We start from the raw sequence: 27181 nt of genomic DNA, 5'->3' as shown, positions 1-27181 counted from the left end.
TTTGATAGGGTAGGGGTAGGGTAGGGTCACACCGAGTTTCAAGACTGACTTTGTAAAATGTAAGAATCAAAGGGGGAATTAACCCACAAGTCTCTCATCATGATATCATAAATCTGAAATTGTCTGATACTTCAAAAGTATTTTCCGTCTTACTAGTACCATTTTATGTTTATAATTAAAACGCAATTGTCGTATTAAGTGTCCGACAGAAACAGATTGATTTTAATTGGATGTGAAAATAAAATGTTCCACCAAATGATAACCGCGCGTAATTATTTATTTTTCAAGTAAAATGACTGTCATGCCATGTGCCTCCATCCGGATTTCAGTCTTTGATGCCGAGTATGTGGATAGAGTAGATGTAAAAAGAATGAAGTTTCGACTTTCGTGATATCACATCTTCGGACGTTCAAAACTTCACTTCATACGACAAAAAGGCCCATCTGGTATAATCGATACCGCCTGGGGACACAAATATGCCGTAGAAGTTAAAGTTTGAACAAAATCTCAAAGTTTCTCAAAATCAGTTGATAACTTTATACTCCCAGGTTCAATTCAATGTGTTTAGTTAAAATCATTAGCCATACAAAACTTCATTATTCTTATACCTATTGATAGTGTTTCGTATCAAATTTAGTCTAATTATATATATGGATAATCAAATAACTTAATAAGCAGAAATCCTGAAACTAAGCTTTTTATTTCGCATAGTAATAAAGCGAAGTCTTAGGCTTACGTGATATTACATGGAAAACTTTAATAGCAACGTGTGATTTAAATAAAATACACGCATATCGGTGACGTTTTACCCAAAATATATATGAGAGACGTTGAAGGGGAAGGCGAAGTTTGAAATCTCAAACTCTCTATTTATAAAATACGAACATACTTTAATCCCACTATTACATATGATATGTGTGTATGTGTTAACTACAACGACGTGGTGTGGAGCTCTTCTCAAAAGAAAGTATATACGGATATGCTTTGCTCATGCTCTATTTAGCAATTGTATATACGGTAAAACAAGTACTGTGATAAAACAGAAGACTCAGTTGGTCTATTGAATTCAGCTGGTAAGGATCTGTGGAGCCAGGAGATGGAAATTACTGGGCAGACAGTTTGTCAAAAATGGAGATTGGACACTTTAAAAAAGAAACATTTAACATTAACTACTACATTTGTGATGAAATACCTAATGAGTACATCGCTGAAGGTGTTATATACTGTATCATCAATGCAGGTACTTTGAACGTAGGCAGTTTAGACCAGTACAATACCAGAGTACAAATCAAATATAAGTTAGCTAAAGTCAGATATGGAGCTTGATATTTGGCCAACTTTAAAGACGTCCAGGACTTGAGACAGACATTCAGGGACTTGGAGATAGTATCATATGATCTGGAGCAAGATGATGACAATGCCTTAACCCTGGGAAAAGTTACAACTATTACACACGGCAGCATTAAGGCCTGTAGACATTGATAACATTAAGTTTTCAAAAGACAACAGGAATGTAGGGAATCCAGGATGGCAAAAGATGAATTCCATTGCAGGGATGATAGGCTATGGCATATATAAACCCAATTCGTCGGATCAAAACGAGTTGGACGAAGATACATTAATTGAGGAAACACCTGGAATAAATGTAGATCCAAAAAACTAGTTGAAGGTGATAGCTATTTAGAAAAAGAGATTCAAGACAATTTACAAACTATTATACCAGACTTAGACGATGCAGAAGTCAAGGAAAGTTTAGAAAAATTACCATCACCAGAAGAAGATTCAGTTGACGAAGTACATGAGTTTCTTGATAAAGTGGACAGAGCTACTTCAGAAGTGGCCAAAAATGCAATTTCCAAAACCAGGAGACTTCGTCAGTTTACTGGAGTTAAGGAAAAATCCAGATAAAACTTTTACTCCGCCTTTAGATATCGTTGATATTTTTTTTAAAAATTACCATGAAAGGACTTCCACAGGAAACTGCAGGCTACTGGTACTGATGATAAACCCGGACAGATGATAAAGTCGACCGCCTTGGAAATATCCGATTGCAACCGGTTTTTTATAGAATTGAACACACCATCTAATAGTTTCCACTTCACAACACGAAATGGTGTAAACAAAAACAAAATTGGTAAATATTCTGTATAAATAAATGACTTACATTTATTTGTATAAAAAATATTTATCCAAAATTACTGGGGAAGAGTGTGTTTTTTTGCGCATGCTCACTGTCGAAACATGAAGGCCTGACATTTGGTAACTTTTCATTACTTGATCAGGAATGACTGTTGCAGCTTTTTGGGGAAAGTTTCAATATAATAATACCAAGAAAATTTTGTAAATGACAGTGTTCGAATTTATCATCAGTCAACGTTCATACAGTCCCCATTTTACATACCCCTTTCAGGGCTTCACTTCGTGTGTGTTTGCTTACTAAATATAAATTTGAATTATGTAAAGTTTTCACCAAAGGTTAAGCTTTATTATGATACCGACCATTGATTACAATTTGCAGAAATAAAAATGTTAAAGGTAAAAAACCTCATTTTATGTTCGGGTTTATCATCAGTACCAGTATATTTTATTAGACTATTTAAATCTTTACTTAGCATCAAAGAAAGACTATAAGAAGTATAACAAGCATTTCCTGAGGAAGTATTACAAATTTTTTATTCCAAGGAAATATTTCAAGAAACGGATTTTGTATTACAATAAGTTAAGATTTACCACGGAGTTTCCACCTGTCAGTTATCAGAAAGTTCATATGACAAGGACGTTCAGGACGCTGCTCAGTTCTTGTGTAATAAGTTACATCACATCCATGGTGATACTACAGACTATTCGGTGCTTTGTAAAGATGAAATAGACATTTATATTACTGTATCTGATTTGGTAGATTTTGAAATGACACAGCCAGTTTCAAGCAGTGAAGACCCTCCAATAATTCTGGAAGGACATTTATCTGTTCTGTCGTCTTTAAGTGACGTACAAGGTAGAACCGTATTTGCTGATTAAAAACAGAACACAAATCGTAAAGATGACATTTACTATGTTATGCATATACATATTAAACTCAAAAACAAGCTTCTAGGGCTTTTATAAATACCATATTATAATAACATATACTTCATCAGTTTTTGTCATGTTAGAAACGTCATTTATGTCATACATATCAGTTTTTAAATGTTAAACGTCATATCAAAATATATGTTAATCAAAATGTTAAATGTTATACAGAAGTTACAGTTACATGTTACTGATTAAAATATGTTAAACGTTCAAGTGTATTGTAGTCCATGATTTGATTTACGTTCCATCGATCCAGAGTTACAACTCCTCCTTCTGGGGCAAATGGTTGCTCAAAACCAGAACAACAGGTGGTTGGAACACTTTTTTCTCCGGAACGTACTTAGTGCTTATGGCATAGCCATTCTTCAATTGTTCAATATACGAACATGTTTCTATATATTCACATTTTCTGTAAAGCAACAGGATAATATACATGCAATATACTAACATTTTTCTATATATTAAAATTTTCTGTATAGCAACAGGACAATATGAATGCAATATACTAATAGGTCTCAATATATCAACATTTTCTGTATAGCAACAGGATAATATGCATGCAATATACTTACGTATTTCTTTATAGTAACATTTTCAACTTGAATGCAATATACTAACATGTTTCTATATATTCACATTTTCTGTAAAGCAACAGGATAATATACATGCAATATACTAACATTTTTCTATATATTAAATTTTTCTGTATAGCAACAGGACAATATGAATGTAATATACCAATAGGTCTCAATATATCAACATTTTCTGTATAGCAACAGGATAATATGCATGCAATATACTTACATATTTCTTTATAGTAACATTTTCAATTTGAATGCAGTATACTAACATGTTTCTATATATTCACATTTTCTGTAAAGCAACAGGATAATATACATGCAATATACTAACATTTTTCTGTATATTAAATTTTACTGTATAGCAACAGGACATTATGAATGCAATATACCAACAGGTCTCAATATATCAACATTTTCTGTATAGCAACAGGATAATATGCATGCAATTTACTAACGTATTTCTTTATATTAACATTTTCTGTAAAACGCAATATGCTAACATGTTTCTATATATGAACATTTTCTGTATGAAGCAACAGGACAATATGCATGCAGTTTACTAACATGTTTCTATATGTTAACATTTTCTGTAAAGCAACAGGATAATATGCATGCAAAATACTAACGTATTTCTTTATATTAACATTTTCTGTAAAACGCTATATGCCAACATGTTTCTATATATTAACATTTTCTGTAAAGAAACAGGATAATATGCATACAATATACTAACGCATTTCTATATATTAACATATTCTGTAAAGCAACAGGATAATATGCGTACAATATACTAACGTATTTCTATATACTAACATTTTTATAAAGAAACAGGATAATATGCATGCAATATACTAACATAGTTTTTATGTATTAAAATTTTCTGTAAAGTTTACAGGATAATATATATTATATTTTAAATAATGCACGGTAGCACAAAAATGCAGACGTCGGTTGAAAGTTCATGACAAAGTAATGGCAAGCCGTTTTACCACTTGTTCAATTACTATAGACAAAACTTTATTATCAGCAATGAGAGATAATATTCAAAAAGAGCTACTAGTATTTCTGTTCAACCTCTGCGAACGAAATCAAATTAATTTGAGCACTTTTGATTCGTCCAAAGTTATTATTGGGGGTCAGTTTTTTTTTCTATCTTAAATTGTTTTTTTCTGCATTATCTTTAGGAAAATACTGCTAGCATTTTAAGTTCTCAAGTATTCTCTTTCAAATAAGTGCTAGCAGTTTTGCTTAAAGAGCTAACTTTAAAAGCCGCCAGCTGCCACCTCTTTCAACACGAGTGAGCTCTTTTTCTGTACATGTGCCAACATAAAGATATGTCACTTTTTCGTAAGAAATATCTACTAAACGCCCTTATACACATAGCTTTTACATTTGTAGTGACACAATGCTAGTTCTAGGCTTCGCACTATCTTAAAGTGACAGCTTTACAACTTGAGATATCTATTGAGCCGTGCCATGGGAAAACCAACATAGTGGGTTTGCGACCAGCATGGATCCAGACCAGCCTGCGCATCCGCGCAGTCTGGTCAGGATCCATGCTGTTTGCTAACAGTTTCTCTAATTGCAATAGGCTTTGAAAGCGAACAGCATGGATCCTGACCAGACTGCGCGGATGCGCAGGCTGGTCTGGATCCATGCTGGTCGCAAACCCACTATGTTGGTTTTCCCATGGCGCGGCTCATGTATTTCAAGTAATTCCTGTTGACACTAAAACAGTAAAAACGGCTTGCCTGCCATATAAAATTGCATGCAATGTCAAGACCACGTATCGATTGAAAGAACTTTTCGCACGGCATCACAAATATACACACTATGTGAATAGATTATATTGGCTGCAAGTTCATACAGTATAAACAGAACATATACATTGACAGTCCAACAAGACTGCACATAAATCTAAACATTGTCAACAAGGAATCGGTAAAACCGAATGATGCTCCCCGATGTATGTGCTTGTCCCAATATGGGGAATAACGTATTTTTCCGTCAATGGCCTCTATCATTTTGTGAAGTTTCAATGAAATGTCATTAATACTTTTCAAGTAATGCTCCGGACAAGCCTTTTTTGTATAATAGAGGGAGATAATTCAGTATCAACACAGATTATAACTGACTTGAAAAATATACATGTAGTTGAAAGGTTCGAAGTAAATGTATACATTTTCAACAGAATGTAATGGTTAAAAGTTCAACATGACAACAAAGAGCTGCAAAAATTGTAAACAGAATACAAGTGTTGAAAAATCAACATGACAACACAGAACTGCAAATAATGTCAACAGAATACAAGTGTTGTAAACTCAACACGACAGCACAGAATATGTATATAATGGCAACAGAATACACATGATGAAAATGCAGCTAAATGGCTCAAATGCATTCTATTTTAACAGAACATACCGTTCAGGAAAAGTAAACAATGTTAATGAATGCCACTACGAAATGCAGATCAAAACAATTCTGTTGTTGTTTACTTTATCAGAAGCACTGCGACAAGTTGAAACATCATAACCGCCACAGTTTGAGGGGCTGAAACAAGCATGTATGTAAATTGTATATGAAAAAATGAATTGTACAACTGGTGAAGCTATTAGAAATATCATTTGTTTTGCCATTTGTCAGTAAATAAACGAAGGATTATAGAAAACATTTGAGACTATATGTTTCATAACTATAACAAGAACTGTCACAGGGGACAGCGCGCTCGACTATTTCGATGTTGGATAGTGAAACTGGACACATCTGAGGAAGCTGGAGTGTTTAATGACTCCAATGTGGATGAAGATATTGGACAATAGCTTGAGTCTGTGTCAAAAGTATTAAGTAAAAAGAAAGATTAAGTGTATCAAAACATTAAATAAGTATAATTCTAAGTAATAAGGGGCATAATTCATAAAATATTGGTGCAAGAGTGATGCATCTTGTGTCGTGTGATGTGGGTGATGATGTGGAACAACTACTTCAAGTTTGAATCAAATACATTTAGTAATAACTGAGATATAGTGAAAATGCATCAAAACTAACCTTTAATTCTAAGTAAAAGGGGGGCATAATTCATGAAACATTGGTGCCAGAGTTATGGACCTTGTGTCATATGATGTGGGTGATAAGGTGGAACAACTATTTTAAGTTTGAATCAAATCCATTCAGTAATAACTGAGATAGAGTGAAAGTGCATCAAAACTTTAACCTGAAATTCTAAGTAAAAACGGGGGATAATTCATGAAATATTGGTGCAAGAGTTATGGCCCTTGCGTCATATGATGTGAGTGATGATGTTGAACAACTATTTTAAGTTTGAATCAAATTCATTTAGTAATAACTGAGATAGAGTGAAAGTGCATCAAAACTTTAACCTGAAATTCTAAGTAAAAGGGGGGATAATTCATTAAATATTGGTACCAGAGTTACGGACCTTGTGTCATATGATGTGGGAGATGATGTGGAACAACTACTTTTAGTTTGAATCAAATCCATTTAGTAATAACTGAGATAGAGTGAAAGTGCATCAAAACTTTAACCTGAAATTCTAGTAAAAAGGGGGGATAATTTATGAAATATTGGTGCAAGAGTTATGGCCCTTGTGCCATGTGATGTGGGTGATGAGGAATAACTATTTTAAGTTTGAAACAAGAAACGTGGAAATTCCACGAAAACCAGGTTTTCAATTGCATCATGCCAACAGGTTCTTTAAAACAAGAGGGTCATGATGACCCTGGATCGCTCACCAGAGTAATATGAGCTACATGTTTCAAATGTCAAACTGATGATTTTTAGAATTTTTTTAGAAGATTTTCCGATGTACAATCAAGTGACCCCTGGGGCGGGGTCAATTTTGACCCCGGGGGTCATGATTTGAACAAAGTTCCACTAGGTAATGCTATATGTGAAATATCTAAGCTCTAGGCCTTCTGGTTTATTTTTAGAAATATGTTGAAGATTTTCCTATGTAAAATCAAGTGACCCCTGGGGCGGGGTCAATTTTGACCCCGGGAGTCATGATTTGAACAAAGGTCCACTAGGCAATGCTATATGTGAAATATCTAAGCTCTAGGCCTTCTGGTTTATTTTCAGAAATTTTTTGAAGATTTTCCTATGTAAAATGAAGTGACCCCTGGGGCGGGGTCAATTTTGACCCGGGGTCATGATTTTAACAAATTTTGTAGAGGTCCATTAGGCAATGCTACATGTGAAATATCTAAGCTCTAGGCCTTCTGGTTTATTTTTAGAAAATTTGAAGATTTTTCTATGTACAATCAAGTAACCCCATGGGGCGGGGTCAATTTGACCCCAGGGGTCATGATTTGAACAAATTTTGTAGAAGTCTACTAGGCAATGCTACATGTGAAATATCTAAGATATAGGCCTTCTGGTTTATTTTCAGAAAAATTTTGAGGATTTTCCTACGTAAAATCAAGTGACCCCTGAGGTGGGGTCATGATTTGAATAAATTTTGTAGAGGTCCATTAGGCAATGCTACATGTGAAATATCTAAGCTGTAGGCCTTCTGTTTTATTTTTTAGAAATTTTTTGAAGATTTTCCTATGTAAAATCAAGTGACCCCTGGGGCGGTGTCAATTTTTATCCCGGGGTCATGATTTGAACAAATTTTGTAGCGGTCCACTAGGCAATGCTACATGTGAAATATCTAAGCTCTAGGCCTTCTGGATTATTTTTAGAAATTTTTTGAAGATTTTCCTATGTAAAATCAAGTGACCCCTGGGGCGGGGTCAATTTTGACCCCGGGGTCATGATTTGAACAATTTTAGTAGAGGTCCATTAGGCAATGCTACCTGTGAAATATCTAAGCTCTAGGGCTTCTGGTTTTTGAGAAGAAGATTTTTGAAGATTTTCCTATGTAAAATCAAGTGACCCCTTGGGCGGGGCCAATTTTGACCCCGGGGTCATGATTTGAACAAACTTGGTAGAGGTCCACTAGGCAATGCTTCACACCAAATATCTAAGCTCTAGGGCTTCTGGTTTTTGAGAAGAAGATTTTTAAAGATTTTCCTTTCGGTTGCCATTGCAACCAGAGTTCTGTATGGAATTCTTTGAACAATTTTTGTAGAGCTTCACCCAAGGAACATTCCTGTGCAGTTTGGATGAAATTGGCTTAGTGGTTTATGAGGAGATGTTGTTTAAAGGAAAATGTGGACGGACGGACGGACGACGGACGGACGGACGCCGGACGGTGAGCGATCACAATAGCTCACCCCGAGCACTTTGTGCTCAGGTGAGCTAAAAATGGTCATATTCTATTATACATGTATTTTTTATTATAACTATGACCATATGTTTTTATCTTTAGTTACCCAATAGCATTAAAATGACCTTTTTGTCACCAAAAAAAACAACAAAAAACAAAAAAAACAAGAGGGTCATGATGACCCTGGATCGCTCACCTGAGTAATATGAGCTACATGTTTCAAATGTCAAACTGATGATAACATATTAAGAAAGTCAGTAGGTCATATTCATGGTCAATGAAATTCAGTTTTACGATTTGTGTGCAAAACTGTGTATGTCATCAAAATTTCAAGGCTGTATCTTAAAAAAACAAGAAAGTAGGTCGGTAGGTCACGGTCACAGTCAAGTGACATCATATTACTTGGGGTCATCAGGTAATTATAATTAAACAGTCTTGGAAATAGGATCAGATGACTTTTTAAGTATTTTTCCTATTTAACGCACATAATAACTAAGTAACCCCAGGGCGGGGCCTCTTTAAACCCCAGGGGCATAATTTTAATAATTTTGGTAGAGGACTACTAGACAATGCATCATACCAAATATCAAAAGCCTAGGTCGTATGGTTTCAGACAAGAAGATTTTTAAAGCTTTTTCCTATATAAGTCTATATAAAACTTGGGACCCCCAGGACAGGGCCTCTTTTCACCCAAGGGGTACAATTTGAACAATTTTGGTTGAGGACCATAAGACAATGCTACAAACCAAATATCAAAGGTCTAAGTGTTGTGGTTTCAGACAAGAAGATTTTTAAACTTTTTTTCCTATATAAGTCTATGTAAATCTGGGACCCCCGGGGCAGGGCCATATTTGATCCTAGGGGGATAATTTGAACAATCTTGGTAGAGGACCACTAGATGATGCTACATACCAAATATCAAAGCCCTAGGCCATGTGGTTTTGTACAAGAAGATTTTCAAAGTTTTCCCTATATAAGTCTATATAAACCATGTGACCCCCGGAGCTGGGGCATATTTGACCCTAGGGGAATAATTTGAACAATCTTGGTAGAGGACCACTAGATGATGCTACATACCAAATATCAAAGCCCTAGGCCATGTGGTTTTGTACAAGAAGATTTTCAAAGTTTTCCCTATATAAGTCTATATAAACCATGTGACCCCCGGGGCGGGGCCATATTTGACCCTAGGGGGATAATTTAAACAAGTGAATGAAGTACTGCCATGCAATACAAAGTCCCCTACTGGAAGGCACCTAATTTTCTCTACTGCAGTATAACATAAAGAACTGATATCTGTCAATGATGTATAAACAATATTGTACTACATATACAATATGTTATAACAACACACTTGGATTAAAATGTGCATATATAAAAACCCACAGTTGTTTTCATATTGAATTTTTTTTGGCTGATTATAAAAATGTTATCATGTAAGTTATTTATAGTAACAAAAAAGGGAAATTAATCTTTAAAAAAAAAAAAAAAAAAAAAGAAATCTATATAATAGAAGTCCACAAGAAACTCTTTACCAGGTAGAGATAGGTCAAAATACATCTAAAAATTGGATGTAACATGCATGCTGTACCACAGAAAAGTGGTCTCGATTTTTCTCTACCGCCAGTAATAAAAAAGTTACAATAAAATCTATTTATAGTAACAACAAAGGGACGTAATTCTAAAAACAAGGGTGCCTCATGGTGGTGAACATTTGGTCCAAGTTACATCAAAATCCCTCCATGCATGAAGAAGAAATGTTCTGTACAAAGTCATTCTTGAATTTGACCTTTGACCTCTAAATATGACCTTGACCTTAGACCTAGGGACCTGGTTCTTGCGCATGACATGTTGTCTCATCCAGGGGAATATTTGTGCCAACTGATATCTAAATCCTGCTTTGCATGACAAAGTTATAGACCGGACAGGAAAAAAATCCTCTTGACCTTTGATCTCAAAGTGTAACCTTGACCTTTAAGCTAGGGTACTGGGTGTTGCGCATGACACGTCGTCTCATCATGGGAAACATTTATGCCAAGTAATATTGTAATCCCTTGATGGATGACAGAGTTCTGGATCGGACAGGGAAAAAACCTTATTGACCTTTGACCTCCAATTGTGACCTTGACCTTTGAGCTAAGGGTCTGGGCTTTGCGCAGGACATGTTGTCTCATCATGGGGAACATTTGTGCCAAGTAATATTAAAATCCCTTCATGGATGGCAGAGTTATGTATGGGACAGGAAAAAAAACTCTGTTGACCTTTGACCCCCAATTGTGACCTTGACCTTTGAGCTAGGGATCTGGGATTTGCGCATGACACGTCGTCTTATCATGGGGAACACTTGTGCTAAGTGATATTAAAATCCCTTAATGAATGTCAGAGTTATGGACCGGACACGAAACAGACCTTGTTCATGCTATGATAACATTTGACTGCTAAGTGTGACCTTGACCTTTGAGCTAGGGGTCTGAAAGTTGTGCAAGACACATCGTCTTATTATGAGGTACATTTGTGCCAAGTAATATTAAAATCACTTCATAGATGGGAGAGTTATGGACCGGACAGGAAAAAAGCCTTGTTGACCTTTGACCTCCAATTGTGACCTTGACCTTTAAGCTAGGGGTCCAGGTTTTGCGCATGACACGTCGTCTCCTCATGGGGAACATTTGTGCCAAGTAATATTGAAATCTCTTCATGGATGGGAGAGTTATGGACATGACAGGAAAAAAGCCCTGTTGACCTTTGACCTCCAATTGTGACCTTGACCTTTGACCTAGGGGTCCGGGATTTGCGCATGACACATCATCTCATCATGGGGAACATTTGTGCCAAGTAATACTAAAATCCCTTCAAGGATGGGAGAGTTGTGGACCGGACAGGAAAAAAGCCCTGTTGACCTTTGACCTCCAATTGTGACCTTGACTTTTGAGCTAGGGGTCCGGGTTTTGCGCATGACACGTCGTCTCATCATGGGGAACATTTGTGCCAAGTAATATTAAAATCCCTTCATGGATGACAGAGTTATAGACCGGACACGAAATTGCGGACGGACGGACGGACAGACGGACGGACGGAATGACGGAAAAGTGCATTCCTATAGTCCCCGAAACTGGTTTTCAACCAGTAGGGGACTAATAATTTTAGTAGAGGACCACTAGATGACGCTACACACCAGATATCAAAGCCCTAGGCCCTGTGGTTTTGGACAAGAAGATTTTTAAAGTTTTTCCTTTCGGTTGCCATGGCAACCAGAGTTCTGCATGGAATTCAATTCTCTGAACAACTTTGAAAGGGGGCCACCCAAGGATCATGCCTGTGAAGTTTGGTATAATTCTGCCCAGTGGTTTTCAAGAAGAAGATTTTTATAGAAATTGTTGACGGACGACGCACGACGCACTACGCACTACGAACTACGCACGACATCAAGTGGTCACAATAGCTCACCTTGTTACTTCGTGACAGGTGAGCTAAAAAACGAAAAAAGAAAAAAAAATGTTTGGATCTCAGTGAGATTTGAAACAACACCCTTCCATTCCACAGCACAAAACATGTCCAGAAATGAGACCGTGTTTTGAAGAGTATTGTCCCTTGATTATTAAGCCAGCATGGTTAACTTTGATTGTTTCCCTTTATACCATCTTAACGCGAGTATCGATTTTTGTTAATCTCTCTTATCTTGATAATCTTGACTTTACACTGGTTTTGTTAATTAGGGGTATTGTGACGACATTGTGAAACTTTTTACACAAGCGGAGTTTATACCTTGCCCGAGGCTATTTGCAGTATATTCTTCAAATTAGTTTTTTTGAATGATAATCGGGTTTTTGTTTCAAAATTGAGAGTCGGGAAGGATATTCCCATTACTCAGCGTAACTTTTAGATATGTATTTAATCTTTTGGTTATATCTTTTAAGGGCAAAAATATATGTGAATCATAAATTAAAAGTTAATTAAATAAAAAATGATTTTTAAAATTTAAATATTTTTATTCAAACATGTAATTTAAAATAACAATTTTAATTTAATTTGACAAAGACGGAATTAGTTCGACGTACATGTTTATTATCTGATATACATAACATTGTTATTTCTTGAAACTGGTGATTTTGAATAATAATCTGGTATTTGTTTAAAAGTTGTCAGGAAGCATGTTATTCCCATTACTCAGCGTATTTTCAAATATGTATTTAAAGGCACTGACCTCCAGATTTGGCTAAAATAATCTTTCTCTCAAATTGAAGTTTGTTAATACCAGAAAATGAGTTTTTGTTTCTAAAATATTTCGTCGAAACCAATAGCGCTATAGCGGAATAAGTGAATTATGATTTCAAAATAAAGATTTTTTATAATCGAGACAGTTTACCTTAAGTAATACGTTACAATCGCTTTTCGATTTTTATCATAGAAAGTAGTAAAACAGCAAATTCTCATGTATTTCCGTAACATATAATTTGCCAGTAATTAAGTTTTAAAGCCTTCTTAAGAATTATAGCATTTATTTCCAGATATCTATAAAAGTATTTTTTCTTGTTGTCGAACGATCTGGAGGCCGGTCCCTTTCATTTTTATAATATTTTTTGAGGGCGAAATATATATGTATCTCGGGTCTCCTTGAAAATGTGTCTTTTCAGTTTAAAAAGTTTTTTAATATTACGGATCCGTGGTCTATATATGCATTTTACGTTACAGTAATGTGAATTTGGATTTTGAACGGTAAGATAAATGATCAAAATGTATAACTTCATATCCATAATTTAAATTTTTGTTTATACAAGAGCCGTAATAATTGTCCCTTGCCGCGGGGCATGTCAGACAAACAGACACTAATCCAGTTAGTAACGGTAATAAACAGAAATATGTCAGTATTATGTGCCGATTAACCAATAAATGAAATGAAAGTATTCGGTTAACTTATTGTCAAACGCGTTATTTGACTTTATCATTGACTTTATCATACATATTATATGCAATCATTACAAAAAGAAAAGATAAGAAATTAATAACAACACTATTATGATACTTACAAACTAGAAACATGAAATTTACACCCGACCCAATGGACTTGTATATCTAAGAATGGCGATAACAATATTCGGAACAATCGTAGAATAAAACAATTAAATGAAGCTCTCCCTTTGAATGAAGACTTGAATAAATGAATTTTAGTTAATTATCAGTGATACAATAACTTCAGCCGAATAATATGTTTTCATATTTGCCCATATTTGCATTAAGAAATGGAATATTTTTTATTTAAACATGTAATTTAAAATAACTTTATTTTTTATTAAATCTGACAAAGTAATGACATTAAACACGGAATTAGATTGACACATATGTCTATCTAATTCAGAGACGTGTACCAGTTTATCCGGTGTCATCAGTACACGTGTACTGTGACGGGCAAAATTTTCCAAATTAGTAAAATCAGTGATATTCAAACGTTTAGGGAAGCAATAAGACATAAAAATAACTTAAAAATAAACCCATTGAAAGAAAGATTAACTTTTCTAGTTTACTTCAATAACTTAATAAATGTTGTGAGATGATTATAAATATAAGAATATGTCATTTTAAAAGACCATGTAAAGCATAAAATCTGTCATTTCCTACAGAAATCAGTGGGACTCGGGATCAAAATTAGTTACTTATTTCAAACGCATAGGGAAGCAAGAAGATCATATTATATTTTATTAAAAATTATATTGAAAGAAAGTGGAAATATTGCAGATTACTTCAATAACTTAATAAATATTGTCAGATAATGCTTTTGATGTCATTTGATGTGTTAAAGTTTTTCTCCTTCTATATTTCAATAGGCGTAAATTGACCGATAATGGCTAATCGATACACTCGATAAGCTGTTTTCAGGGGAGACAATTTTGCCAATAAGCCAGCAAATTGGCTTAGATTTCTGGGTATGATCTATTTTTTATTTCAAATATGACCACATTTTTTCTATGTTTAGCTGCATTGACCTTGACCCTGATCCGCGTGACCTCAAATACATTCCCAACCTTTTGTGTTTGATAAAAGCTATCTACACACCAAGTATACTGACAAAAAGTGTACCCAAACTAAAGATATTGAGTGGAAACCATTTTTCTATTTTTAGTAACAGTAACCCCAAATTTTTAGTAACAGTAACCCCAAATATCATTCAAAGCTAATTTTTCAGATAAGCTTGCTGTACACAAAGTTTAATGGCAGTAAGTAAGTCCAAACTAAAATTATAAAGCGGAAACCACCTTTTTGATGTTCACACTGAGAAAAAATCTAATTTTAGAGAAAAATGTCTATTTTTAAAGAGAAAAAAACTATTTTTAGAGAAAAAATCTATCTATTTAGAGAAAAAAACTATTTTTAGTAACTATGACCTTAACCTTGACCAAAAAATAAAGATATTTATATGGATCTCAGTAGGATTTGAACCAACGCCCTTACGTCCCACTGACTAAAAGGTAGTTTTGGCGCAACGCTCTAGACCACTGCGCCAACATAGAATTTTCTAAGTGTGAAGATTAAGTTAGTTATCCTGACCTTGAACTTGACCCCAATGACCCTATATACAATCCCAACCTTGTTTTTTTCTATAAGCTACCTATAGGCCAAAAGTTTAATTTCAATACATCAATGCAAACTAAGTTATTATGCAGAAACCATTTTTTTCTAATTTTAGCAACCGCGACCTTGACCTTGACCCAAATGACCCTTAACATCTATCTACAGGCCAAGTTTGTTGTCTATAGCTTGTTCCAAACTAAAGTTATTGTGCGGAAACCAAGTTCGACGCCCGCCCGACGACATACCCCAATCTAATAACTGGTTTTCTACGGAAACTTGGTTAACAAATCCATCAAGTAATTACAGTGATAAAGAGAAAGTGCATCAAAACTTTAACCAAGATGCGGACGCGGAAGGACGTCGACGCCGAAGCAGGTCTAGTAGGACAGCTCTCCAAACTTCGTATAGTTGAGCTAAACTTGGCGGGTCTAAAGCTTAACAAGAGGGCCATGAAGGCCCTGTATCGCTCACCTGACCTATTGACCTAAAGATCATCAAGATTAACATTCTGACCAGGTTTCATTAAGATATGGTCATAAATGTGGTCTCTAAAGTGGTCACTAGCTGTTCCTTTGATTTGACCCGGTGACCTAATGTTTGAACCAACATGACCCAGATTCGAACTTGACCTAAAGATCATCAAGATTATCATTCTGACTAAATTTCATGAAGATACAGTCATAAATGTGGCCTCTAGAGTGTTAACAAGCTTTTCCTTTGATTTGACCTAGTGACCTAGTTTCTGACCCCACCTGACCCAGATCTGAACTTGACCTATAAATCATCAAGATCAACATTCTGACCAAGTTTCATTAAGTTATGATCATAAATGTGGCCTTTACAGTGTTAACTAGCTTTTACTTTGATTTGACCTGGTGACCTAGTTTTTAATCCTACATGACCCAGATTAAAATTGGACCTTGAGACCATCAAGATTAACATTCTGACCAAGATTCATGAAGATACAGTCTTAATGTGGCCTCTACAGTGTTATTAAGCTTTTCCTTTGATTTGACCTGGTGACCTAGTTTTTAACCCAGATCACCCAATATCGAATTCGTCCAAGATTTTACTGAGAGTAACATTCTGACTAAGTTTCATTAAGATTGAACCAAAATTGTGACCTCTAGAGTGTTAACAAGCTTTTCCTTTGATTTGACCTGGTGACCTAGTTTTTGACCCTAGATAACCCAATATCAAACTCATCTAAGATTTTATTGAGGGTAACATTCTGCCCAAGTTTCATTAAGATTGGGTCAAAATTGTGACCTGTAGAGTGTTAACAAGCTTTTCCTTTGATTTGATCTGGTGACTTAGTTTTTGATCCCAGATGACCCAATATCAATCTCGTCCAAGATTTTATTAAGAGTAACATTCTGATCAAGTTTCATTAAGATTGGGCCAAAATTGTGACATCTAGAGTGTTAACAGTCAAACTGTTGACGACAGACGACGGACGGACGGACGACGGACGACGACGGACACAGGGCGATCACAAAAGCTCACCTTTGAGTACTTCGTGCTCAGGTGAGCTAAAAATAATTAAATATTTCCCCCAATTTTTGTTATCCAAGAAAAACAAAAACTCCATAAAAGATTACCTGGCATTGTTCCGCTAGACTTGTGATCTATTACATGTAGACGACTCTGTACAACTGTTGAAAAGCTGTCGTCTGCTTGCCTGTATGATCGGTCAGGAATATCTCTTTTCTGTCGTGAACATATCGTCTGCATGAAAAATGTGATTATTATTAAAATGATGTATTTCTCAGTTTATTTATCTCTTGCATGGGATCCAATTTATTTTAGCTCGACTAAGAAGAATAATTGAAGCTCGCATGTCCGCTTCTTGGACAATACCGTACTGGTGTCTCATATGCGAAGATGTGATCATGAATCTCGGGGTTGGGGGTGGGGGGGGGGGGAGGCATTTTATTCTGTAACAATAACCTACGGCTCTTGCTTGGAGTAAGCCTATGGATTATGCATGCAGTAAAATTACTTCAGTTGCGAATCAGATAAAATCAGCATTTGATGAATCAAATGTTGAAAATTGTTAAACTTTTTGCAGCCAAGGATTCTTTTTAGTATTTTTTATTATTAAGTAAAATGTGTACATGCCCCTCTTATTTCTGTATAGAAAATCTGACCGATATCGATTATGGCCGGAAGAATATTTCTCGTGATGATTGCTGTCTGTTGCCCCTATCATATCGTACAGAAAATATATATAATATCTACCGTAACGACGTTTAAGTTAAAAATAAATGGCCGAAGATAAAGTATGCCTATATATGACATAGTGACATGTATGTTAAAATTATTAAAAATGTGAAATTTGATACTTTCATTTTTGCCTGGAAGTTGTAGATTTTACATGCATAATTTCATGCACGTGTAAAGGGTCTTATAAGCAGACTAAAGTACTTACATAACAAGCGTTTGACGCACCAGGACAAATTATGACGTCACATTTCAACAAGATGGTGTCGTAATTATTGAACTTGAATGACCACAACGTTGCGACAGCTGTTCCATCTAAATTGTCTTCAAAATTGCTGATCAGTTCACGATCAACCGTACATCTGTAAAATGCAAATGCTACAGTACCATGTGTGTCAGCAATTTATGCAAAATATGCATACAAATCAAATAGAAGCAAGGACTATTTACCATTTCAACATTTTTGGTTGGATTTTACAATGTTTTAAGCTACATCGACACACTTCAGAATGTATGGTGACTTTCCAGCATTATTTCAGGTCTAGAACACAAAGTCTTTGAGTAACTTTATGGCACTGATGTCAAATTATTTTTATATTATCAATTTTACCCTGAATGGCCCGACTTCCGAAAGAATCATTTCTGCCAGTAAAAAAGATACGTTTACAAGTGTGTAGGTACTTGTAAATTTTAATCTTAAAACATATTCTGCCTCTATAAATTCAGCAATAATTACCATATTCATTTTTTTCCAAGTAATGTGTGTTTTGAGCTGTACCGGAAACTGCTTTAAATGACATTTGTTTGCAGGCTGCTGGTAACGAGACACAAAATTGAACACGTACGTGTTGATAAAAATAATACAACCGACCAGGCATGTACTATACACCCCTATGTTTCGTTGTATTCTAGCCCGAAATCGCCACTTCTTGTATAATTCTAATTATGCATCCTTTTCCTAGCACGCAAATCGTGAATGTAATATTTTCCAACTGCACTTGGTGATTACATAAATATTTTAAATGAGTTTTTGTTAAATCTGTGATAATTATTATATCTGTATCATTCTTATGTAAAAATAACTATATATATTATATATAATAGAGCATTTAGTTGCTCCAGATAGCATGGTGACCTGTGCATAATTCCGTACATGACTGCTTGCAACATCGGCATTTCCTGGTATATCCTAATTAAAAAAAGTCACTCACGCGATAAAAAAAACTCACCCGCCCTCTGAGATCAGCTGAACTACTAGATCTGTATTGTCCGTGGTATCTGGCTCCGCTGTGCAGCTGGTCACTTCAACAATGTACTCAACTGTTCATGCAATAATTGGAAAATAGAAGTTAAAATTTAAAAACAAATAGAAAACTAGAAGATGCTTTTGCAAAAAAGCGCATGTCTCCCCCAATGCAAAGTGGTATAGGCAAGAAGTCAGTAGGGGTCAGGAGCAAAAGTCAAAGAGACACTGATGGTTGGCTGCAATAGGGGTCATCTACTTGGCATGTCCAGTCATCCTGCTAAGTTTCAATACTCTTGGCCTAGTGGTTCTCAAGTCACTGTTCAGGCTCCTGTGACCTTGACTTTTGATCAAGTGACCCCAAAATAAATAGGGGTCATCTACTCTGCATCCTATTAAGTTTCAACATTCTAGGTCAAGTGGTTCTCAAGTTATTTTCCGGAAATTATTTCACATGACCAGGCCCCTGTGACCTTGACCTTTAATAGAATGACCCAAAAATCAATAGCCTAGGGGTCATCTACTCTGCATGTTCAATTATCCTATGAAGTTTCAACATTCTGGATCAAGAGGTTCTCAAGTTACTGATCGGAAATGGTTATCAGTGTTCAGGCCCCTGTGACCTTGACCTTTAACGGAGTGACCCCAAAATCGATAGGGGTCATCTACTCTGCATGAGCAATCATCCTATGAAGTTTCAACATTCTGGGTTGAGTGGTTCTCAAGTTACTGACCGAAAATTGTTTTCCATGTTCAGGCCCCTGTGACCTTTACCTTTAAAACAGTGACCCCAAAATTAATTGGGGTCATTTACTCTGCATGCCCCTGTGACCTTGACCTTTAATAGAATGACCCAAAAATCAATAGCCTAGGGGTCATCTACTCTGCATGTTCAATTATCCTATGAAGTTTCAACATTCTGGATCAAGAGGTTCTCAAGTTACTGATCGGAAATGGTTATCAGTGTTCAGGCCCCTGTGACCTTGACCTTTAACGGAGTGACCCCAAAATCGATAGGGGTCATCTACTCTGCATGAGCAATCATCCTATGAAGTTTCAACATTCTGGGTTGAGTGGTTCTCAAGTTACTGACCGAAAATTGTTTTCCATGTTCAGGCCCCTGTGACCTTTACCTTTAAAACAGTGACCCCAAAATTAATTGGGGTCATTTACTCTGCATGTCCAATTATCCTATAAAGTTTTAACATTCTGGGTCAAGAGGTTCTCAAGTTATTGATAGGAAACGGTTTTCCATGTTCAGGCCCCTGTGACCTTGACCTTTGACACAGTGATACCAAAATCGATAGGGGTCATCTACTCTGCATGACCAATCATCCTATTAAGTTTCAATATTCTGGGTCATGTTGTTCTCAAGTTATTGACCGGAAATGTTTTTCAATGTTCAGGCCCCTGTGACCTTGACCTTTAACAGAATGACCCCCAAATCAATAGGGGTCATCTACTTTGCATGTACAATCATCCTATGAAGTTTCAACATTCTGGGTCAAGTGGTACTCAAGTTATTGATTGGAAATGGTTTTCAATGTTCAGGCCCCTGTGACCTTGTCCTTTAACGGAGTGACCCCAAAAACAATAGGGGTCATCTACTCTACATGACCAATCATCCTATGAAGTTTCAACATTTTGGGTCAAGTGGTTCTCTAGTTATTGATCGGAAATGGTTTTCAATGTTCAGGCCCCTGTGACCTTGACCTTTGACGGAGTGACCCCAAAAACAATAGGGGTCATCTGTTCTTCATGATCAATCATCCTATGAAGTTTCAACATTCTGGGTCAAGTGGTTCTCTAGTTATTGATTGGAAATGGTTTTCAATGTTCAGGCCCCTGTGACCTTGACCTTTGATCGAGTAACCCCAAAATCAATAGGGGTCATCTACTCTTCATGACCAATCATCCTATGAAGTTTCAACATTCTTGGTCAAGTGGTTCTCTAGTTATTGATCGGAAATGGTTTTCAATGTTCAGGCCCCTGTGACCTTGACCGTTGATGGAGTGACCCCAAAATCAATAGGAGTCATCTACTTTTCATGACCAATCATCCTATTAAGTTTCAACATTCTGGGTCAAGTGGTTCTCTAGTTATTGATCGGAAATGGTTTTCAATGTTCAGGCCCCTGTGACCTTGACCTTTGACAGAGTGACCCCAAAAACAATAGGGGTCGTCTACTCCAGCAGCCCTACAACCCTATCAAGTTTGAAGGTTCTAGGTCAAATGGTTCTCCAGTTATTGCTCGGAAATGAAGTGTGACGTACGGACGAACGGAAGGACGGACGGACGGACAGGGCAAAAACAATATGTCTCCCTCAGAGGGGGGGGGGGGGGGGGGAGACATAACTAATCAGTGATACAAGGTAGATAATACTATTGGTAATTTCATAATGAATGTTGTACAACCTATATACATGTTCTCAAAATCTTCCGTCTTTAATGAATTAGAACTCTCCATTCTGATGCCTTCCTTCTGAAGGTACTGGACCCGTTATAACACCCGGCAATTTCCGTATGAGTAGATCTACATACTAGTAATCTCTTTTCGCAATTCCTGCGTTATTCAGGCGTAACCGCTTCCGTAAAATCCGGAAAATACCGACATTCTTTACGGAAAATACGTAACTTGCATTAGCTCTCACATGTTCATTCACATGAAGGAACAAAAGCTGTCCGTAAGGCAGCAAATGCTCGACTATTCGAATTGCTGTCACAGAAGCATATCACCCTTAATGTAAAAATATCTTTGTGTTTCGATCCAGTAACTGCATTAGTTTTGGAGATAGTAACTGGCATGCAAAACTTTAACCAGAAGTTTTTTTTAAGTTCAAAAGGGGACAAAATTTTGCAAATACATTTCAGAGTTATGGGACTTGATGCTATTGCCTAGTTTCATAAGCCCGAAGAAACATGTTTCAATTTAACATCTGTATTAGTTTCGAGAACAAGTACTATCTTGGATGCAAAACCAAAAGGAGGCATAATTTGGCCAAAATGCATGTCAGAGTTATGGAACCTGCTGCTATCACCTAGTTTTGGAACTCCAAAGATATATGTGAAGTTTCAAATCAATATCTATATTAGTTTTGGAGATAGTAATTTGCATGTAAAACTTTAACCAGGATTTTCTAAGCCCAAAAGGGGGCATAACTATGTCAAAATAAATGTCATAGTTATGGGACTTGACCCTGAGAGGTTGGTAATTGACCTAGAAAAAAAATAAGAGCTGTCGGAGGGCAGCAACGCTCGACTATTCAACAGTCTTGTCTGTTGAATGAATAGAAGTCGAAAATGTGCATAATTTTGTTAAAATCAAAACAGAGTTATGAAGTCTGCAAAATGCATTTCAGATCATCATAGGAAGCAGGTGTGTGAAGTTTCAATCCATTCCAATCAGTGGTTACTGAGATACCAGCTTACATAAAAAACTAAACCGAAAATTGCTTAGTCGAAAAAGGGGCATAATTTTGTAAAAAATGCAAAGTAGTTATGGAACATGTGCATTGTATGTTAGATTATGAACAGTGAACAAGTGTGTGAAAATGCAAAGTATAGTTATGCAACCCATGCACTGCATGTCAAATCATGACAGTGGACGAGTGTGTGAAGTTTCACTCTATTTCCATTAGTGGGTGCAGAGGTACCAGCTTACATATAAAAACTAAACCAAAAATTGCTTAGTCGAAAAAGGGGCATAATTTTGTAACAAGAGGGCCATGATGGCCCTATATCGCTCACCCGAGTGAAAGAGAACATATGCAATACTTAATCAGATCTGTATTATTGCTAATAATAACTGTGCTCAGTGATAATCCAGAGGGTGACTGTTCATAACCAACAGTATATCATTTCTATGGCAAGCAAAATTTTAAACATTGCAGACCTTTTTGACTCAAATGTGACAAACTTCATTTATCAATTTATATTTTTTTTATTTATAGACAATTTAACATTTTAAACTTATCAACACATTCACAGATGACACTAAACTTTCAGAGACATACATGCTTGTGGTAAAATATATTTGTTAGTCGCCATGTTTGACCCTAGGAGGATAATTTGAATAATCTTGGTAGAAGACCACTAGATGATGCTACATACCAAATATCAAAGCCCTAGGACTTGTGGTTTTGGTCAAGAAGATTTTCAATGTTTTTCCTTTTGGTTGCCATGGCAACTAGAATTCTGTATGGAATTCAATTCCTTGAATACTATTTAAAGAAAACCATCCAAGGAACATCCCTGTGAAGTTTCATTAAAATTGGCCTGGTGGTTTTGGAGGAGATGTTGTTTAAAGGAAAGTGTGGACGGACGCCGGACGGTGAGCGATCACAATAGCTCACCCTGAGCACAAAAGGTGAGCTAAAACCAAGAAAGTAGGTCAGTAGGTCAAGGTCACAGTCAGGTGACCCCTAATTACTTGGGGTCATCAGGTAATTATAATTAAACAGTCTAGGAAATATGGTCTGATAATTTTTGAAGTATTTTCATATAACAAGTGACCCCTAGGGCAGGGCCTCTTTTCACCCCAGGGATATAACTTGAACAATCTTGTTAGAGATCCACTAGGCAATGCTACATACCAAATATCAAAGGCCTAGGCCTTGAACTTTCAGACAAGAAGATATTTTTTTAAAATTCCTATATAAGTCTATGTAAAACTTTGGACCCCTAGGGCAGGGCCATTTTCACCCCAGGGACCTAATTTGAACAATCTTGGTAGAGGACCACAAAGCAATGCTACGTACGAAATATCAAAGGCCTAGGTCTTGTGATTTCAGACAAGAAGATTTTTAAATTTTTCATATATAAGTCTATGTAAAACTTGGGACACCCTGGGTGGGGCCTCTTTTCAACTCAGGGGCATAATCTGAATAATCTTGGTAGAGGACCACTAGGCAACGCAACATACCAAATATCAAAAGCCTAGGCCGTGCAGTTTCAGACAAGAAGATTTAAAAAAAAAATTCCTATATAAGACTATGTAAAACTTGGGACCCCCGGGGCTGGGCCTCTTTTCACCCCAGGGTACTAATTTGAACAATCTTGGTAGAGGACCACAAGGCAATGCTACATACCAAATATCAAAGGCCTAGGTCTTGTGGTTTCAGACAAGAAGATTTTTAAAAAATATTTCCTATATGTCTATGTAAAGTTTGAGACCCCGGGGCGGGGCCTCTTTTCACCTCAGGGGCATAATTTGAACAATCTTCATAGAGAACCATTAGATGATGTTACATGCCAAATATAGAGGCTCTACGCCTTGCGGTTTTGGACAAGAAAATTTTCAAAGTTTTTCCTTTTGGTTGCCATGGCAACCAGAATTCTGTATGGAATTCAATTCTTTGAATTTTTTTTAAAGAAGACCATCCAAGGAACATCCCTGTGAAGTTTCATCAAAATTGGCCTGTTGGTTTAGGAGGAGATGTTGTTTAAAGGAAAGTGTGGACGGACGACGGACGGACGGACGTACAACGGACGGACGGACAGACGGACGCCGGACGGTGAGCGATCACAATATCTCACCCTGAGCACTTTCTGCTCAGGGGAGCTAATAAAGCAGAACAGTATTATGAAACATGTGCACTTTAAGTCCGTTCTTTACAGTGAAAAAGTATGTGAAGTTTCAATCCATCCCACAAGGGGTTACTTAGATACCAGCTTACATACAGAAACAATCAAATCGGGACGCCGACGCATGGATGAGTCCAATAGCTCTAATTATTCTTCGAATAGTCGAGCTGAAAAATAAGTTTCAAAGCTATATGCCTTTGCCTTTAAATAATAGCTATACATACTTGCATGCAAAACTTAAACCAACGTGTGACGCCGACGCCGACGCCAGGGTGAGTAGAATAGCTCGGACTATTCTTCAAATAGTCAAGCAGAGAACTAGATTTGTTTCTATCAAAACGTAACCTCCACCGATTAAACATAAACGGCAAATCCTTTTTTTCGCTGAGACATCTGGATAGAACCATCCACCCTTCCATGGCTTCCTCACATGAATAATTATACATCCCACGCGGAAATCAATACCCATAACGGAGAGGGGCAAGTGAAATTAAGCCAATAGCCTGAACCACTCGGACACGGATTCCAGACAGAAAATGGAATATCAAATTAAGTTTGTATATGCTTCATTTTAATATTTTTGTTTCTATTATAACACGCTTACGCTAAAATGACGTGACGTTAACGTGCGATGACGTCAATGTTTTTGTTGCGAACAAGAAAGAGCGCTACTATATTTTATCTACTGTTTTAGATTAAGGGCATATTAGAATCGAAATAATTTAAAGCAAGATCGTGTTTTACCTAAATTGATACACTCAAAATCGGTTATACGTCGCCAGAATAATTCACTCGGGCTACGCCCTCGTGAAATTATTCCGCGGACATCTTTCCGTGTATTAATAACGTTAAAACACGGTTTTCTATACTTTATTTCTTAATCAATGAAGTTCAGTAAATACTGAGCGTTAAACGTTTCAGTGCATTTTATAGAAAACATTGTTAAATTTCCTGCAAGGATTATTTTTTTTATTTCTAAAATTTATGTTTATCCTTTCTTGGAAATGTCTGTACTATGCATATGTGTTCTTACTTGAATGAAAACACACACAAGCACACGCACACGCACACACACAAAGACATCCAGAAAAACATATCAGCTGCGCGTAACATGATTTCCTTTTATAAAAACAATTATGATAATGATTTCAATAATAATACCAAGGTATAAGGGAAGGACTATACAACAAAAACCCGACACATATTAATATTCGGTTTTGGTGGTATATATGAAGTAAATAATGTGTGTGTTTCAGTAACAAAGAGATGCATAGAAAACAGTCACCTGGAAAAGTGATGGTCCAAGCTACCGGCTCATTAACGTTAGTAGATGTTGTATTCAATGAAGATGTCACATTGTATGAGGGATCGACCATATTTTCGCTGTCAACCTGCAAACTGTATAATTAAACTGTATTTGAAACTCGCGTTCCCTGGATTCGTACTCAGTCAGTTTTACCACTGGGCCACTGCACCAGCTTTTAATTTTCATATCGGCTGAAACATACCTGAATAGATAGAATTATGCATCCTCTTACAGGGACTAACCCATATATTCGAGCATGTTGAAAAATTTCACTCAAACTGTGGGCGAGTAACTCTAAGAAGTTGAAGCGTAATTGCTAAATACTTACTGACCCCTTTTCTTTATTTCCATGAACTGATAATACCTTAACCTTTAGCTTACTAAATTTCTACAATGCACTGGTCTATCATTCAATTTGGGGAGTACCATTTATTATTTGAAGGGGTGTTCACTGAAAATTTACAGACTGAATAGCGAACAGTGAAGATCATGATCAGTCTGCACGGACGTCGATATGCCTGCACTGGTCGCAAAGGCAAAATCACATGCCGCCAGCAGGCTAAAGGTAAATCAATTGTTGAGATAAATATAAGGATTAGCACAACTCCTAGATTTACAAGTCCCAGTGGGATGTATACCCGCGTAAATATATACCAAACAACATTAATTCTTAAACAAACACAAAACTTACTTAACGGCAAAGGTGTTATTAATAACAACAGAGACGCCGTCTTCAGATATCTCATGGCATGTGATGTTGATGTTAACAGATTGTCCTACATGTATCTTGTACGATTCAATCCCAGCATAGGAACCATATGTGAATACAATAGGGTCATCCTGCAAAGAAAATATTTAGATCTATAGAACACAGTTTTGTTCTGGTTTGAAGTCGAACTGACATACACATCTTGCTAAAACATTGCATTCTAGCTGACGCTGCCTGCAAACTCGACAATGCGAACTACAAGTCGGAAGAGATTTGATTTTCACATACGAACACATGGTATAACAAGAACAAAATTAAAATAAATCAAAGAATATATAGTTTACAGACGCGTTTAAACTGTATTCACAATACTTGATACGTAATTAAGGTAGTTATGCCTGTTCAGATAACGTTTTTTCTACAATGTAGAATTTGATAAACACTTCAGAATAAATTCAGGAAATTCGACAAATGAAAGAAAGAAAGGCTCATGTGCTTGATTCCTCTTGGTAAACTGATTTCAAAAGCGTGGACCTCAAGCAAGCTTTAACGATGAGAGTCTGTGTTGCCACTAGACCACCGGGTCACTTATTATAAATGACGTTACGCCATATTTTCCGGTTTACCAAACGCCCACATCTACCTTAAGGGCATGAACTTATAAAAGCT

General features: G+C 36.4%; 1 protein-coding gene across 2 annotated transcripts in view; it reads right to left on the bottom strand.

The window, feature by feature from the left end:
• Nucleotides 1-3041: 3041 nt before the first annotated feature.
• LOC123536160 (deleted in malignant brain tumors 1 protein-like) overlaps nt 3042-27181 on the bottom strand; it is a 106813-nt gene continuing 82673 nt past the window's right edge. For both annotated transcript variants that reach the window (XM_053528038.1, XM_053528039.1), the window contains 6 exons: nt 26495-26643; nt 25783-25895; nt 18900-18990; nt 17879-18032; nt 17049-17175; nt 3042-6203 (listed from right to left, as the gene is read on the bottom strand). In XM_053528038.1, the coding sequence (XP_053384013.1) occupies nt 6145-6203; nt 17049-17175; nt 17879-18032; nt 18900-18990; nt 25783-25895; nt 26495-26643 (693 nt within the window). In that variant the 3' untranslated portion in view covers nt 3042-6144. The remainder of the gene's footprint in view (nt 6204-17048; nt 17176-17878; nt 18033-18899; nt 18991-25782; nt 25896-26494; nt 26644-27181) is intronic.

Source organism: Mercenaria mercenaria, chromosome 17, assembly GCF_021730395.1.
Source record: "Mercenaria mercenaria strain notata chromosome 17, MADL_Memer_1, whole genome shotgun sequence".
Taxonomy (NCBI): Eukaryota; Metazoa; Mollusca; class Bivalvia; order Venerida; family Veneridae; genus Mercenaria; species Mercenaria mercenaria.
The sequence above is the reverse complement of the archived record's forward strand: the minus strand, read 5'-3'. Positions and strand labels throughout refer to the sequence as shown.